The following is a 17908-nucleotide window of genomic DNA, read 5'->3' as shown; positions in this document are numbered from 1 at the left end:
TTCTCCCTGCTCTCTTCCCTGTTTCCGAATCTATCAACTGTCCTCCTATCTCTAATAAAGGCATGAAAAAGCCCAAAAATAAATCTTAAAAAAAAAAAAAAAAAAAAGGACAAAAGTCATGTACTGACATGTCTACAATGGCCATGGTTCATGTTATGCAGAGCTACTTGTCGATAGGGGCTACGACGTCACATATTTTGTTTCTCTGATTGGCCCGTAAAGATGTGACAGACAGAACATTCACCCAGTCACCCTCCGAGTTCTTTTTCAAAGGCTCTTTCCCAAATGCTGTCTATGAGTGGTGTGTCAGGTTACAGATGCTTACAGAGTGTTGATGAAAGAAAAGTTGATGCAACACAGTGGCACAATGCTCCTGTCCCAACTTTTTTGGAATGTGGTGTAGAAAGCGGGTTTACTTCCAGAAAACAATACAGTCTGTCAGTTTGAACATCAAATATTTTGTCTTTTTGCTTTATTCATCTGAAAACTGGTTCAAAACATTTTGCAAATCACTGCATTCTGCTTTTATTCAACACAGCGTCCCAACATTTTTGGAATAGTGGTTTGTACATGACATTGGTTTGACTAACTTTAATATACTAAAGTTGAGGTACATTAGAAGTCTTCCAGTCATCCCTAAATGATCCAGTATATGACCTAAAGTCTAACACAGGGGTGTCTTAACGTCTGAACAGTCCCCCAGATGGACATACTCTGACTTTATTTCAGCGAGGGCGTTTCAGAGTCTCTACTTTTTTCCCTCTCTGAAGATGCCAAGTCAGTTCCTCTACTTTCACTGGTCAAGAATCTAGACTTGTTCTTGATGACGTTTGCCTCCTAGATCAAAGTAATAAGATGTGGATTCAGTGTCAAACAGGTCAGCAAGGCTCCTCCATGTTTATGTATGTCAACTGTCCCACACATGAACTCCTTCAGTTCTTATCAGTAAAGATGAGTCAGTCTGCAGCAGTAGCTCTGTCTGCTCCATGCTGCTGTTAAGACCACCAGATGTTTGGATGCATTATTCATTCTGATGGATGTTTTTGTGCAATAATCTCAGTGCTGTTTGTCAGCGGATCGGCTTTCACAGACCGCCGGTCTGGTCGCATGGCAGCGAGTGAGCAAAACAACAACTGCTGCTCAAAACCTGCCAAGAGTTTCTAAATGGTAGCAAAACTACAATTTCTCTCTCTGTTGTGGTTTATTTAAGCCAATCAAGCTATCTTATTTAAAACCACATCATCATGAAACACTGTCCTCCAATTATCAAACTGGACCTAGGGGACATCTACTAAATCACATTTATCTCTGTTACACCAGTTTATGAAGGAAAGTTTGCAAAATGTGGGTTTGTCAAAAACTGACTTTTGAAACAGTAGCACAAAACTGCTGCCAAAAACAGATACTGTGAATTTTGATAGCTAATATCAGCCCAACTGTCAAGTGAAAAGCCAAAATGGCAAAGATCTGCTGTTTCTTCACAAAATAAATATTTGAGAACCTTTGAAGCAGGATTAATAAGAAGGAAAGATTAACAGGGAATAGACTGCAGTGGGAAATTTTAGGGGGTGTTTGACTGATTGACACTATTGGGATGGATTATGGGAAAATCCTACTATTTCAGTCCTAAAACAAACTAAAAGATAATGCAGATTTTGGGCCTGAACCGCCCACTTCAGAGCAAAGTCAGGAAAGGCCAGATTATCTGATGGATCTCAAGATTCTCTTGACAGATTAACCTGTGGTGTGAGGTGTGACAAAAGGGATTTACCCCTTCTAAATCTGCTCGGATGATGACTGGAGCCACTCCTCCAATCTTCTGTGGATTTTAATACTCTGACACTCCTTATGTGTTATCTACTAGAGGTGGGAGAAAAAATCGATTCTTAGATGCATCGCGATTAGGAGGTGGATGATTCTGAATCGATTCATAAACGTCCAATAATCAGTAATCTAAATTTTAAATGCTATTTAAAGGTCGGAACAAAAAGAGGGAACTGTGAATTGCAGTGCGCTTCCACACGGACACTTTATAGGAAGCACATAACAAAGAAGCATGGGTGACCGGGAGATCAGATCAGCTCCGTGTGGTTTTAAATCTACTGTTTGGAAGCACTTTGGCTTCTATAACGCCGACAGTGGAAGTGAAATGGACAGGAGCCACGCTATGCTCCGCCACACCAAAATAAAATACTTCGGGAGCACAACAAACATGAGACACCATATAGTACACTTTCACCCAGAGGAGGAGGGAAAACCGCCTCGGCAACTGTTGCTAAAAGTGCCTCTGCTAACCAGAGAACAAGTCCCAAAAAAGCTTCCACTCCCCTCGGAAAAGGTGAAGCGAATCAACTAATCCATCGCAACATCGTGGAGAACCAGGGCTTTTGAGCGCTGCTGCATTTGTTGGAGCACGACCACCCCGACGCTTTACAACAAAACCAAAACATGCAATGGCATTGCTGCTGAAGGCAGGTAGGACAGAAGTAACGTGATGCGTGGACATCAGCTGCCACTGAATCTTACGACACGATAGCATTTTATCTCTGATGACTGGAGGCTAATGTCATGCGTGCTCTGAACAAGAGCAATGAACATTTAGAACAGCTCGATCTGACACAAGAACTTGCAACTGTGGGTGTTTTGAGTTCCAGTAGTTATGGACCACTCTAGCTGTTTTGGAAGGACATTATTTTTTGTCTAAAGGATTTTTTATCAGAGAATTCTTGCAGGCCAAAGTCATATTTTATTATCATATTCTTCATATTTGTGACTAATGGCAGCCTTTTGTTAAGCTAATGTTAATTGTTTATAACTTAACTCTTTGGGCACCAGAGTTTTTTTAAAGAAAATATTCAATTTGATATCAAGATTTCAAAAGGCTGTATCTTTAAAGTGGTTAGAGATAAAGGCATACTGTAAATGAGAAAAATCTTCAGTATGACCCAAAGTTTGTGATGGGAGTAAACTGACTCATCTAATTTGCATATTCTGACATCACCAGGTGACCTCCACCTCCATTTGCTGTGCGATTTCTCCCACGGCTTCTAACATGGCTGCCCCTACTTCAGCGGTGGTTTTCATTCCCTACCTCCATCACTATTCACGGTGTTTTGACCATCCCGATACCCCCACCTTGTCCCCTCCCTCCCCAGCCACGATGAGGCGAAGCATTGGTCTCGGTATGTGCTGCTTGTGGACTATCATGGCGCACGGACCCACTGTCCGTGCTTACAGACGCACCGTCAGTCTCACCCATGGTTTCACCTGATGACTGAACATCATGTCATTGTGAGTATTCTCGCTACAGTTCACTCTCTTCCTCTCCGTTACACTCCGACTACAACCACCGCTTTCTCATCTCCTCGACCAGGGGTGGGTCTTTCAAAAATCTCTCTCCAAAACTTTGAATAGAAACACACCCACAAATGCTGCTGGGATTGAAGTTACTCATGTCCGCCATCTCCTGGTGTAAAGTAGTAACAACATTAGGCACCACATTTGCAGTTAGAGCCTGTTTAATTCATCAATGTTGCTTGTCCCAATTTTGCTACTTGAAAGGTTAAGTTTGAAAGCACTTTTGTAAAATTATTGCTACATAATTTCATATTACATAGTTTTCTATAAAATGACATTTTTATTTTGGTATAACCAAATGTTTTTGTTTTGTCTGAATGCTTTATGCTATTTGCATGTATTAGCAGAACATAGACTAACAGTTGTTGGTCTGTCAAAAGGACATTTTTTTTATGTTTGTAATTCAGGTTGTTACAAGGGAGGAGGCTTTTTAACTCTTTTTCTCCAACTACATATTAATGTTTTCTATGAAACATCAGTGCACACATTGAGAACAACAGATATGTTGTTTAAAAAAAAACATGCATCAAAATACATCAATAATCCATTTAGAATCGAATCGTAGCCCTCTGAATCATGATCGTGAGGTGCCTAAAGATTCCCACCTCTATTATCTACCTGTTTCATTCTTCTTTGTCCATCTCAATGTGAACAACAGAGGAGAAAGTAGGAGTTGGGCAATGGGAGAAAATATAGGACCACATTGCTTGTGTGCTGTCAGGCCAGTCAAGCTGGTTTTGTCACTTAAACTCACTTGCATTACATCCATTTGCATCGCCCTTCAATTTTGAATATTGAGTTATTGTGGGACTCGGTTTATTTGCCATGGTTTGTTAATTTTGTTTTTAATAATGCAAATAGTTTCTGCACCTTTTTAACCCATGTTTTTTTATTTAACCCCATTGTCCTGTACTTTAGATGGCCAGCTAAAATAAAAAAGCACCATCACCACATTTTTCTGACTATATTTGTTATCATCACACATTTTTTTAACTTTATGCAAGAGAACCCCACAGCAGTCTTACCTCGACTTTGGTGGGCAGCATCCAGTGTTTTAAAGAGTCGGTTGTCGTGCCATTTGGAAGGACCACAGGATCACGCAGATCCATGTCCAGAGCCACAATGCATGTTGGGAGGCAAACAGCACCTGCAAGGGAATAAGACACATCAAAATAAGACAACAAGCAGCAATGACCAATCCCTGAGGCACCAGCAGCTACGGGGCCAACTGTAGATTAATATGCTGGATCCAGGATGGCACACAAGTGAGTGACTTCCTTTAAAATATGGTCACAGTTTTTACAATTTAAGAAGCATTAAATCCATGCTCCCCAAGTGTGAAAGCAATTAATCACATCATCAGCTATGGCTTAGTTTTTGGAGTTTGGGCCACAAATGGAGCCACAGGATAAAAGATTTGCTTATTAAAAGCACTTTTAGGTTGTAGGTTTTTTTATCAACTACCCAGCTTAAAGAGATGGTTCTGTATTTTTGAAGTTGTGTTGTATGAGGTACTCATGTCATTAGCCTCCAGTTAGCTCAGTGATCACTGCCCCGTTAAGGACAGTGTGCATGGGGAATGGCATACAAGGGCACAGACAGGTGTAAATCAAAGTTTTAAGAAGGTGAATACAATAAGGGTTTTCTTTATTTGATATTTGACACTTCTATCACTGAAGGATGGTCCACTCACCAATATTCATCCCCTGGTCACAGCTGTACTCCACAGAGTTGAGATCAGGAGGAGTAGAGCATGCTCCTGTCAGTCTGGAGCACATGGTAAACTCTGCGGTCCATTTACCATCCTTGGTGCAGCGGATCTCTCTCTGGAGACAAACACAGATACTAATATTCATGTGGTCATCCAGTTAGTTGAGGTGATAAACATACAGCATGTACTAGTACTGTAGTTTTCTACCACAACTTGACAGCAACAGTTTGGAAAATTTCTTATTTTCTTAGTTTCAAGCATGCCTCCAATATTTTGTTTACTGAGAATCACATGGATAAACATCAAAGGGAATGTATTATGCAAAAATCACTTTTTCAAGCTTTTTCAACAAAAATATGTTCCCCTGGCCTGTCCACAATCCCCTCAAGAATCAGAAAAATCAGCATGCCCTCTCTTTCTCCACCTTTCAGAAAATGTGTGCTAAAACAAGCCATTCTCAGACTTCCCCCTCATGATGTCATATCAGGAGTTAGCCCCGCCCCCAGATTCAGTTGGCCCTCCCTGCTTGGAAGAAGTTCCGCCCTCCTCTCCTTATCTTTGATCAGGAGAGCTACATCCATTAAGCCACATCCATTTCCTGAGAGAGGCAGAGTCAGACAGCTCTGAGACCAATATAAACTTGTCTTAAGAGTGTCAAATATGGCCCCTTTAAGCTTCCTGAAAGACAGGAACTGTCATATAGTTTAAATCATATAGGAATAAAACAAAAACTTTCCAACTCTACATAGCATCCTTCATATAAAACAGACATGGATGCTTTTGTCTGGTAATGGTGTAAAGAAGTTTTCTAAAAGCTGACTTTATAAAGAGTGAAATAGTATTTCCCACTTTAAACTCTGCAGCTGCTGCTGAGATTTTGAACAGCAGCAGAATGTTCTTGAAAAGGTGTCAGAACCCACGGCTATTATGAACTTAGCATTTAGTGGTGTTCTACTATTTACTGCAGAAATGTTGCATCCAATTAATCTTCAACCGCAAAGCTAAGATGACCAAACTAAACTTTATCACCTTCTTTTGGACTTTTGATTCTTTATTACAAAAAACTTTCCCATGAAATACAGCTTCAAGTCCAAAAGACACCACCCTAACGCCATTATTGTCAACACTGTGTTGATCAGTGTTGATATTTCTTTCTCTCTTAACTGGGCAATGAAAGGACAGAGGTTGAAATCTTACATTTTCGGTTTTATCAGGGCACGTCAGGGTGCAGACGGTGTTGTAGTAGAGGCCATTGGTGCAGGTGTACATGCCTTGGAACACGTCAGGTAGGGCTGGGCAAGATATCGGCTCACAGGAAGACTCCTCCCATTGACCGTCTTCCAGGCACTCCAACTTAAAAAATTTTCTGGAGACAAAAGCAGAAAATTATCACTTAAGGATTCTGTTTCTGGAGACATCAACTTTTTTCTTCAGTTGCGGAGTTTGTAATCCAAACAGGACAAGGATTCTAACAGACGTCTGTCTTCTCTCTGTTTCATGTGTTTGTCCTATTCATTCTCTAAAGCTTATGGATAAAGACCAAAAATACAACAAGAGATTAAAGGGCCAATAATGAGTAGTGCTGCCAACAGTTCAACCCAAAGCAGCAAAAGAAAACAGAAGAGGAATTCTGGTAAATGGTAGAACTTTTTGAGGAAATTTTGGGTGAATTGGTAGGAATTGTGCACACATATAAATCTAGCGCAAAAGTACTGATTATTTGTGTTGGTTGGCCCTCCCTGCTTGGAAGAAAGTTCCGCTCTTTCAAATTTTTATGGTCTTTTCCCTTTTCTCAGTCTCGGTCTTGACTCTGACTCTGGCTCGACCCCCAAAAGTCTTGGTCTTGTCTTGGTCTCGGTGCACTCTGGTCTCGGGCAAGTCTTGGTCTCAGATAGTGTGGTCTTAAGTACAAAACTACTGTCCATATTCTGAAGTATGCATTAAAAATGTAGAGCATAAAGGAGCCTTAGGCAAAACTTGGACAGCACAAAAGCTAGGCCTTATGGCCATGCAGAAAGTGTTGTTCATGCCATGTAGTTCTGCAAATTTTAGCAAGACCCAAGCTAAAAAAAACTCCTTGTTTGACTAGTTTGGCACATCGCCTTGCAGTCGTTTCAGACTGGGTGCATGTTGGCTGTGTGACAGCTGTAGTGCGTGTCAGCTCTGACTTGTTCCATCACAGCTTTCATTCCAGGTGTGCATGTGCTGCATGTTGGAGGTCTACCTGTTGTCACACTCCTGTCTTTCCTCACGAGTTTTGCCAGACTAAATTCCCCCATAGTGGCTTCATTCATTGAATTACTAAGCCAGGAAAAAAATTCCAAACTGAGCTTTCACCTTGAAAAGCAGAAACCTGAAGTGTGGAAATGCAGGTAGTTTGAAAGCCCTGACTTGCAGGTCAAAATGAAAATCAAGCCATGACACAGCTGTTACATAGCCACCGTTCACCCAGGTTGAAACAGCCTTTGCTGTTCTTCTTCCTTAGCTTGTCTGTTTTTTGCAAATGACTCCAGCTGCACAGCCAGAATAGCCTAGCTAACCAGCATCTCCTTTGACTGGTATACTCACTACTGACAAGCATGTCCTGCAACTCCACTTCAAAAACCCCAAACCATCCCTTTAAATGGGCTGAAATCCCCTTTGTATGTTGTCTTCGGCAAAACTCATTGAATCAGAGCGCAGTTGAGTAAACTGAGTTTTGTTATGAACTCTCACATGCACCCTACAACCCTGCTCACCTTTTCTACCGTCTCATTTGTCTTTTACTGCTCAAATAACTAAACGCGTACCGAGCTCGGAGGACTGCCCACTCTACGGTAAAACAAGGCCTCTAATGCGGCGCATTTAGTGTGTAAATGCATCAGTATGTGCAACAATATAAGTTTATGTGGGTACATGTGTCAAAGGTAAGAGTAAAGAGCCTGTTTAAAGCTCTTTAATGGCCACTGCTGTTCACTTTCACATGTTGGACTAATAAAGCATCGGGGGTTATTAAAATGTTTACCCAAAAGTTTGAGAAAGTGTAACTCATAAAGACACCCAGATGCTAATGGATCTTTACATAAGGCTGTTTCCCCCAGAATTCAATGGAAAAATAATGCAGTTTATAGTTATGATATGCATTTTTAAAGGCCTTATAAATGTTAAATGTCAGCTTTTTTAATATGATGTAGTGTACTTACTGTACAATAGTTATGTAGTGCTTTATTATTAACTGCATAGATTTTAACAATAAGTTCAACAATTTACCAGAAAAGTATAAGTGTTGGGAGATTTTTTTTTTTTAATGCAAACTAAATATAGACTTACTTTAGAGACTGTTTTTTCTCTCGTTAGAAGCCAGAGCATGTGAACTCTTCTCACTAATGAGCATTTACCAAATAAATGTAACGGCGAGGCACAGTAAGCAGCACCATGACTTTTACTGGATCCTAAATTGAGCTAAACAGGGTATCATTTTGCAGATTAAAAAAACCCTTCTTCAACTGAACCCATTGAATCTTAAAACTATGCTCCTCTGGGTGTTCATGGGATGCATTATCATACTCTTCCATAAAACATCAAATCAGAAATCCTCATTTTAAGCCGTGTGTAATGGGTATCTTGTTAAATACAGCAAATGAGGAATTTCCTCTATTACATGGGGAGGCATGTGTGATAAAACTGTTTAATTATTTACTTTGGTTTACTGTCAGAGCAGACTTGGAGCAGAGAGCAAGTAGGAAAACTTCAAGTGCATTCCTCTCGCAGTTGCATTCGAAAAAAAAAACACTCAGATTTTATGCAATATTTTCCTCTGATAACATCATATGCTGCTAGAAGGGCTGTGGAAGCAAATGCAGTTTGGTCATTCTAAGCAAAGAAGCAAGAATTTCTGAGTCAGCATGCTCTGTTAAACAGAAGCCTGGGTATAATGACCATGCTTTTACACCAGTTTGATGCATACAGAGATTAAGAGCATTCAGATAGTATTCAGACCCCCTTCCCTTTGTTCAATTTTGTTATGTTGCAGACTGATGCTAACCTGACATGTCAGATGGATGTGTTTCACACATCAATCTGTGTTTCACACATCCATCTGGGAAACCTCCCATAGACAGCGTTTGGGAAAGGGCAGAGCCTTTGAAATCATAACTTGGAGGGTGACTGGATGAACAATCTGTCTGTCACATCTTTACGGGCCAATCAGAGCAACAAAACACGATGTAGCCGCTACCATGGTGAGCCCCTACTGAGGAGTAAACTCCATAGAGAACTGCATATTGCGTACCATGGTGACGGTAGACATGTCAGTACAGGACTTTTATCGTTATCTTTCTACTTCTCTCTCTTCAGTGAGCCTCCAGTGTTTGCGTACAGCTCTGCAGTCCCATGCCCTTATATGGACATCGATCTCTATGCTAATAAGGTAGAATGTGCACAAGCTTCCAACTTACAAGGTCATTGCATTCATCAAGTTAAAAACACTGGAGAAAAGAATCCAGCTGTTAAAGAGCCTGCCATGAATCTGACAGAGGTTTCACTCTGGGAACTTTTTAAAGAACAAATGTAAGAGAAATCTCAGGCTATGTAGGTGAATAAGCCCCGATGCTATGGCACACCACATATTTGTCCCATACAGACAGAGAAATGTTTCACAATAATGCCTCAAGTGTTAGACCTCACTCTGAAACTCTTACCTTGGTGTCTTCTTTTTAAGACTCCCTGTTACGTAGAATCCTGGGTTGCATTTGTAACGGCAACCAGAGCCCACATCATGTCCTGAGACCAGACAGTCTGTTGACAGCAGCTTGGCATTTGCTATGCCTGGAGCCTCGGGACACTCGATCTTGCAGTAAGCCTCTGGGAAAGACCACAGCCCGTCCTCCAAACACACCAACCTGTCACTGTCACCTACAGAGAGAGCAGATTTCAAAGGAGAGGTGAGTTGAGAAGTGAAAATAAGAAAAAAACAGGGGTTTGAAATGAAATCTTTGCATTGTGTGGTCATTGTCAACTCAGTAAGATGAAAGCAGAGCATTTTGAGCTGAGCAGGGGTTAATTTTGATTTTTAGAGGATTTTTTCTGTCTTGAAGAGTTTTATCCAGCAGCATATACATGTTATTTCCCTTTATACAGCTCAAAGCTTTATAAAGGTCCACATCATGGATTAATATCTGTCTCTAAACAGTTGGTTTGTTTTCTCAGCTTTCATGTACAGTTATGTGGAGATGGAGACTATGGCTTTACCTCTGCCCAAAGCTAGTTCTGCTCTGCTTGTACGTCCCCACATGAAGCATGGGTCCGTATGTATGGAGAGTCAAAACACCCTGAAACTTACACAATTTTTATTGTGTCCATAAAATGTAATAAATCTTAAACACGGCATCATATTTTAACAGCTATTTAAACATTGTGCGGTTGTGTGAAAACCTGAATCTAATACAGCTGTATGTATATTCTTTTAAACTACATACATGCTTTCTCTGCTGGGGGTGTATTAAAGCCTCAAACCAAAAGCCACAATAGAATTATTTCTGCACTTATCTGTACATAGATCATGAATACATGAAGCTACTACAGACTAAACTATGACATTTGACTCGCTGTGGCTTTCCAACCACAAGCACTAGAGTTTTGACATCACTCTTATTTGGTCTAGTCACATCAAGACACATTGTACATGAATTTCAAAAGGTCAGAGTTGGATATAACTAGACTAGTACTGACAAAGGCTGCATTAGAATTGATGCACAAACCCTGCAGGATGGCTGGTGACCCACAGGTGAACGAGCACTGTTTTCCAAAGGTGGTGCCCCAGGGGCAGCTGAAGATGGCGTGATAGACATGAGACTGATCAGGCAGGCCGCAGTCTACAGGCTGACAGCTAACCACACGGTCCCATGATCCATGGAAGCACTCCAGATGAGTTTCTCGCTGAAAGAAAAAACAAAAAAGACTTAGAGGATGGATGGATGGATAGATAGAGTGCTGTTAAAAAGTGTTTTGCCCCTTCCTTATTTCCTATTTGAAAAAGTCATTGCCCCCCTTGTTTAACCATGAATTAACAGTGATTTGCTACATTTTTTGGAAAGCTGACTTCTTTTTCTAAAGCCGCACCCAGGCCTGATTACTGCCAGACCTGTTGAATCCAGAAACCCCTTAAATAGAACCTGTCTGACAAAGTGAAGTGGGCTAAAAGATCTCAAAAAGCAACACATCATGGGGCCCCCCAGAAGAAATTCGACAATAGATGAGAAAGACATCTATCAGTCTGAAAAATGTTACAAAGCCATTTCCAAGGCTTTGGGACTCCAGCAAACAACAGTGAGAACCATTATCCACAAATGGAGAAAACTTTGAATGTTGGTTAACCTTCCTGGGAGTGGCTGACCTACCAAAATGACTTCAAAAGCACATTGATGACTCATCCAGGAGGTCACAAAAAAACCCAGAACAACATTTGACCTGACTCAGTTAAGGTCAGTGTTCATGATTCAACATTAAGAGACTGGGAAATATGGCATCCAGAGGAAAAAGAACACAAAGGGTCATCGAACATTTGCCTCAAAACATCTTGATGATCTTCAAGACTATTCTGTGGACTGACCAGACAAAGTTTAACTTTATGGGGGTGTGCATACTGGTACATCTGGAGTAAAATGACCAGCAGTCAAACATGGCAGTGGTAGTGTGATGGTCAGGGGCCACTTTGCTGCTTCAGGACCTGGACCACTTGCTGTAATTGATGGATCTATGAGTTCCGCTCTCTACCAGAAAATCCTGAAGGAGAATGTCCGGCCATCAGTTCGAAGCACACCAGGTGTAATGTACAATTGGGTTTGCAGGATGATGATGCCAAAAAAAACCTGCAAGTCCACCTCTGAATGACTTAAAAACATAAAATGAAGGTTTTGGAGTGACCAAGTCAAAATCCAGACCTAAGTCTGATCAAGAGGTTGGTCTGAAACAGGCTGCTCATACGGAAACTCTTCTTTTGTGGCTGAATTAAAACAATTCTGTAAAGAAGAATGGGCCAATATTACTCCACATTGATGTGAAAGATTCATTGCCAGTCATCACAAATGGTTGCTTGCAGTTGCTGCCACCAAGGGTAGAACAACCAGGTTTAGGGTGCAATGACTTTTTCACATAGGGCCAGGTAGGTTTGGGTGGCTTTTGTCCCATTATAAATGAAATGATGATTTAAAAACAGCTTTTTGTATTTACTCTGGTTATCTTTGTCTAATGTTAAATGAAGTTGATGATCTGAAACAATTAAGTTAGACAAATATGCAAATAGTTTAACATTGGTATTGGATCAGCACTGGAAGATTCCCATAGTCTGCGCTGGAGGAAGTTGTGCATGCCCTTTTTTTTATCAAATTATTCCTTTAAAGTCCTTGGAGTTTTATCTCTTTTTATTCTCAACACCTTTCCATTGTGTCTACAATGTTATTGTGCAGTACTTTGCTTGTATCAATGAATTAGACTGACAGGACATTGTTCATCACAGTATCCAGTACCTGGTGGGGCATTGCTGCCCTGCCGCTGACGACGTTGATACTGAAACCACGGTGGCACTGAACAGAGCACTCAGAGGCCTCTCCTCCTCCTGTACACCTACAGAGACACACTGATATATAGATAGAGCTTTTGTTTGTTGTTTAAGCTCCCTGATTGGTCAGTTTTTCACTTCGAAGGGCCTACCTGACCGAGGCGTGGTCTAACTGTGGAGGGCTGCAGCTGTCCATCTGACACGGCTGCCGCAAACAGCTATAGCAGGGTTGGAGGGACGGAAGGAGAGGGAGAAAAAAGGAAAATGAGAGAAGAAGAGGACAAAACTGGGAAGTGTAGAATGGTAGCATTGCCTTGGTTAGCAGATTAAATCAGGTTTATGGTATACTTTGATTAGAATAAGAAAAACATACTCTGTGACACTGGTCCTTTATCTTTACCCGGTTGGATTATGGTTCTCTCCTACGCAAGTGTTGACTGTGTTAAAGGGGAACCTTACCAACCTCAACTGTTATAATCTACTATTGTTGGGGAGTATCAATGCAGTTTAAAATGGCTGCATTCAGGCCTAACATTGAGTGTTTAAGGGTACACACACTAGGCAATCCGTACCTTCCCCAAACACGCTTGACCGCCCCACTAAGTCGAGCTTGTTTCAATGGTGTGCATGCCATCATTGGAATAGGTGGATTTCAGCACAGTGCAGTTGCTCATGTGCAGGTGTGACATATAATTAACTACGGAAATCATCATCTTACATAACTGAGAAATCAGGGAGTGTCTGACAGCTGAATCTGACTAAAACGACTAATTATAATCCACAAAGGCAGCAAAGGTGCAGCCTAACCCTAACCCTAACCCAAATCCACATGTAATACATCATGACGACACACACTGCCTACAAAAAGTATTCACCCCCTTGAATTTTGTACCCTTTAATCCAGTGTTACTCAACCCTGCTCAAACAGAGAGCCAAATAGTTGAAAAATACCTTTGCAAGAGCCACAATCTAAGTGGTGAAAAGTGGCAAAAAAGGTTAAAGATGCAGTGAAAGTAGGTTAAAAGTAGCAAAAATGGCCATAAAGCAGCAAAAAGGGGGCAGAAATTGGGAGGAAAAGTGGCAAAAATGGGCAGAAACAGGCAAAATGGCAGAGAAGTGGCAAAAATGGTCAAAAGAGGCAAAAACAGATAGTGAAAATTAGTTAAAAGTGACCAAAATGGGCTAAAAGAAGCATAAAGGTGGTAAAAATGGGCAAAAAGCTGTTGAAGTGTGGTAAAAATGGGGGAAAAGGGGACATTTAATGGCAAAAAGCAGCTTAAATGGACAAAAAAGTGACAGGAAATGGCAAAAAAGAGGAAAAATAACAAAAAGACTAGCAAAAAGCAGGACAAAAGTGGTAAAAATAGGTGAAAAGAGGCAAAAAGAAGTGGCCAAAATGGGTTAAAGGAGCAAAAAATAGCATAAATGGGTGAAAATTTGCAAAAATGGAGAGAAAAGTAGGAAAAATGGGTAGAAATACACAAAAGTGGTGAGAAGTGACAAAAAATTTGTTACAGGTGGCAAAATTGGTCAAAAGCAGCACAAACAGCCAAAAATCAGTGAAAATTGACAAAAACAGCCATAAAAGCAACATAAAGTTGGCAAAAATGGGCAAAAAGCTGTAAAAAGGTGGCAAAACTTGGAAAAGAAGTGGTATTTAATGGCAAAAAGCAGCTTATGTAAGTAAAAAGTGGAATAAAATGTCAAAAAGAGTCAAGAAAACTAGCAAATAGCAAAAAGCAGGACAAAAGTGGCAAAAATAGGCAAAGCAAAATGGCAAAAATGGGCAAAAAATAGCAAAAATTGATTAAAAGTGGCCAATTAAAGCCTGCTGTACAAGCTTGGGAAACAAACTGATTAATGTGACAAGCAATGGATGATTTCTGCAGTAAAAGTTCTCCTTTATTTAACGTTTTCTGGGGGAATTATGTTTCAAATTAAGACATAAAAGAGCCACAAATCATCACAAAAGAGCCACATGTGGCTCCAGAGCCACAGGTTGAGTTTCACTGCTTTAATCCATGAAACACACTTACTAACATCCTGTTTGACAAAGAATGTATGTGCAAAAACATGCATGTTTGTGTGTTAAGTAGGTAGTTGTGGGAGAGCCCACCCTCTGATGCGCACCCGGTCAGGGCGAAGGTGCTGAAGTGGCAGGAGGTCCTCAGGGCCACACCTCCCACCGCCACAAAGGGGGAGGAGAGAAGAAGAATGACAGACGCAGTGACATAGAAGGGCTTAGAAAGGTCGTGGGTCACATTTACAACCAGTGGGTTTCGTTGGCAGGAGAGGTCGTGTGCACCTGAGAGGAAGAAAGGATTCTTAGTTGACTTCAAACACTCTTTGTTAAAGTCATAAAGCTCAAAATGATCCTTCCAATTCATACCTAGTGAGTGGTTTCTACCAGTGGTATCAGACAGGAAGATGGTGGCTGTCCTCTGACACTGCTCCCCAGACCACGACCCATCTGAAGCCAGGTACACGATCACAGAGGATGCCACTCCAGGATAGACGAATCCCACCTGGATGAATAGACAAGGGACAGTCATTGACTAGCAGAAAATGGATTTCTCTTAAAGGGGACACATTATGCAAAATCACTTTTTCAGGCTTTTCTAACAGAAATATGTGCCCCTGGCCTGTCCACAATCCCTTAGATTTTCCCCTCATGATGTCATGTGGGGAGTTAGCCCTGCCGCCAGGTTTGGTTGGCCCTCCCTGCTTGGAAAAAAGTTCCGCCCTCCTCTCCTGATCTCCCTCTCAGCTACCAGTTAAGAGGAGGTTTAGGAGAGCCACATCCAGCCACATTCAAGGTAGACTTACTATGAGCTGCCTGAGTGAGAAACCACGGTATATGGTCATGGAGAAGTTACAAGTTTGGTTGTTATCAGAATCAGAATCACAGTCAAGTTTCCAAGTCCATTTTCACGTACAATGAATCTGACTTAGTGTTCAGTGAGAGTCTGTGTGGAGAGGGTTGGAGTACTGCTCATGATGCTGGCAGTAGAGGGAAGGAAACTGTTCTCATGGTGATAGGTTCTGGTCTTGATGGACCGCAGCCTCCTGCAAGAGAAGGAGGACCTCAAAAAGTCTATGTCCAGGATGAGAGGGTAGCCCGCATGCGTCATAGTCCTGGAGGCGTACAGGCCATGGAGAAATTGAGGATTGCAGCCAATCACCCTCCCTGCAGAACAAACGAAATGCTGCAGCCTGTTCCTGTCCCTCACTGTGGCAGCAGCAAACCAGACTGTGATGGATAAAGTGAGGATGGACTCAATGATGGGAGTGTAGACGTGCACCATCATCATCTTTTGCAGGTTGAATTTCCACAGGAAGTACATGTTCAGCTCCCACTTGAGGTCCTGGGTGATCAGGGTGCCCAGGATGCAGAAAGTGTCCATAGTGGAAACCGGGGTATCACAGGGGGGTTATGGGGGCAGGGGTGTGGGCAGCAGCATCCTTCCTTAAGTCTACTACAGTTTCCACTGTTTTCAGAGCATTGAGTTCCAGGCTGTTTTGACCTCACAACGTCACCAGATGGTCCAACTCACTCCTGTAGGCAGATTCATCCCCACCAGAGATGAGTCAGACGAGGGTCGTGAGGGTCTGCGAACTCCAGGAGCTTCACAGCTTGGTGACTGTTAGAGGGAGCCGGTGCTGAGGATTCTGCTGTCTGAGACATGTTTCCTCAGCTTCACCCGCTGCCTCCTTACAAACAGGAAGTCTGTGATCCACCTGTAGGTGGAGTCGGGCAGGTTCAGATGGGAGAGCTTGTCCCGTAGCAGAGCCAAAGCAGAGCCAATGCAAGTGTAAGTTGATATGCAATAATGTGAGCACTGTGTGTAAAAAGGTCGTCTGCATCTGGTGGAAAATTGCAGACACCTTGCTGCACAAGCTATATGTGTGCATTGGGCGTATGACAGGGTCTGATGAGTGTAAAACTCTTGAAAAGCCATATAAGGCCAGGGATATGGTGCTGATAATGTTCGTTCATCAGCCTGATGAGCACAAAACAGAGAATGACAAGAAACAAACAGACTAAACAAACTAATTCACACAGATAAATCAAAGTTTAGATGGAAAAGCTCACTTGTAGCTCTGTCACTGATTGGCTCATACCACAGATCGAGCTGTAACAGGTGCATGCTGGAACATATTCCAAGTTGACCCTGGCTTCCATTCTGTGTGACGCAATTTAAATTTTTCCCATCCGCCTCAGAAGCGTGCAGACTGTGAATGTTTCAAATTAAAACGACACATTTTGGGTGGAGCATCACTCAAAGACATTTGAAGGCATTCATGAAAACAAGCGAGTGCTTCCACATGAAGAAGAAGAGCTGGTAAAAGAGATAGACGTCTTCTATAGAAGTAGCAGACGGATATGATTGGATGGCTGAGGAACTTTTCACAGAGCCTCAGAAGGGGGATATTTAAGGTGAGGGAGGCCTTTCAGAGACAGAAGGCAGGCTTCAAGGTGAAAAACAGGTTTCAGGGAGAGATTTGTGTGTCATCATGAGGATTTGTCAGGCAGTGAAAGAGTTGTCAGAGATGAGGTCGCTATTCAGACAGACTGCAGTGATAAAGAAGGCATCAATAAAGGAAAGATGAGTCAGTTACAGAAATGGAAATGAGGAGATGAACCAAAAAAATTAGTACAGGAAAGGACAGAAAGTATGGAAGACCAAATCCACCACTTCAAAAAGAATGAATATATGAAAGAAAACGGATTACAGAAAAAAAAAGAAAAATCGTACAATAAAATCAAAGTTGCAATTATGACGTACAAATATTATGAAAGAAAGGGACAAAATTACTTGTTAAAAGACAAAACAATTCAAAATTACAAGATATAGTGAAATTGTAATTATGAAAAAAAAGATGAAATTTTAAGATAAAAAGCCAACATTATGAGTAAAAAAGTTATAACTAGGAGATAGTGAGTCGTAATTTTGAAACAAAAGTAATAATCAAGATGAGATGATGAGATAAAATGAGTTAATTCTGAGATTAAAAAAAGACATCATTGTGAGATAATAAGTCCAAATAAGGAAATAAGTCAAAATTGGGGGCTAGTAAGTCATTTCATTTTAAGATGAAAATAGAGTTAAAAAAAAAGTCAATATTGTGAGATAATTGTCACAAATTGTAAGAAAAAAGTCAATTTTGTGAGATAATTGTCACAAATTGTAAGAAAAAGTCAATATTGTGAGATAAGAAGTCACAAATTGTAAGAAAAGTCAATATTGTGAGATATTTTCATAAATTGTTAGAAAAAAGTCAATATTGTGAGATAATTGTCA

The 17908-nt window shown here is 41.2% G+C and overlaps 1 protein-coding gene across 1 annotated transcript in view; it reads right to left on the bottom strand.

The window, feature by feature from the left end:
- The window catches only part of pappa2 (pappalysin 2), a 146652-nt gene that overhangs the window by 38895 nt on the left and 89849 nt on the right, over nucleotides 1-17908 (bottom strand). The window contains exons 16-24 of the mRNA XM_041803688.1: nucleotides 14995-15130; nucleotides 14736-14910; nucleotides 12758-12823; nucleotides 12574-12670; nucleotides 10807-10984; nucleotides 9748-9961; nucleotides 6266-6434; nucleotides 5051-5183; nucleotides 4383-4504 (exon numbers count right to left, since the gene is read on the bottom strand). Coding sequence (XP_041659622.1) covers nucleotides 4383-4504; nucleotides 5051-5183; nucleotides 6266-6434; nucleotides 9748-9961; nucleotides 10807-10984; nucleotides 12574-12670; nucleotides 12758-12823; nucleotides 14736-14910; nucleotides 14995-15130 — 1290 coding nt within the window. The remainder of the gene's footprint in view (nucleotides 1-4382; nucleotides 4505-5050; nucleotides 5184-6265; nucleotides 6435-9747; nucleotides 9962-10806; nucleotides 10985-12573; nucleotides 12671-12757; nucleotides 12824-14735; nucleotides 14911-14994; nucleotides 15131-17908) is intronic.

Source organism: Cheilinus undulatus, linkage group 13 (genome assembly GCF_018320785.1).
Source record: "Cheilinus undulatus linkage group 13, ASM1832078v1, whole genome shotgun sequence".
Classification (NCBI taxonomy): domain Eukaryota; kingdom Metazoa; phylum Chordata; class Actinopteri; order Labriformes; family Labridae; genus Cheilinus; species Cheilinus undulatus.
This window is presented reverse-complemented; position numbering and strand designations above follow the sequence as displayed.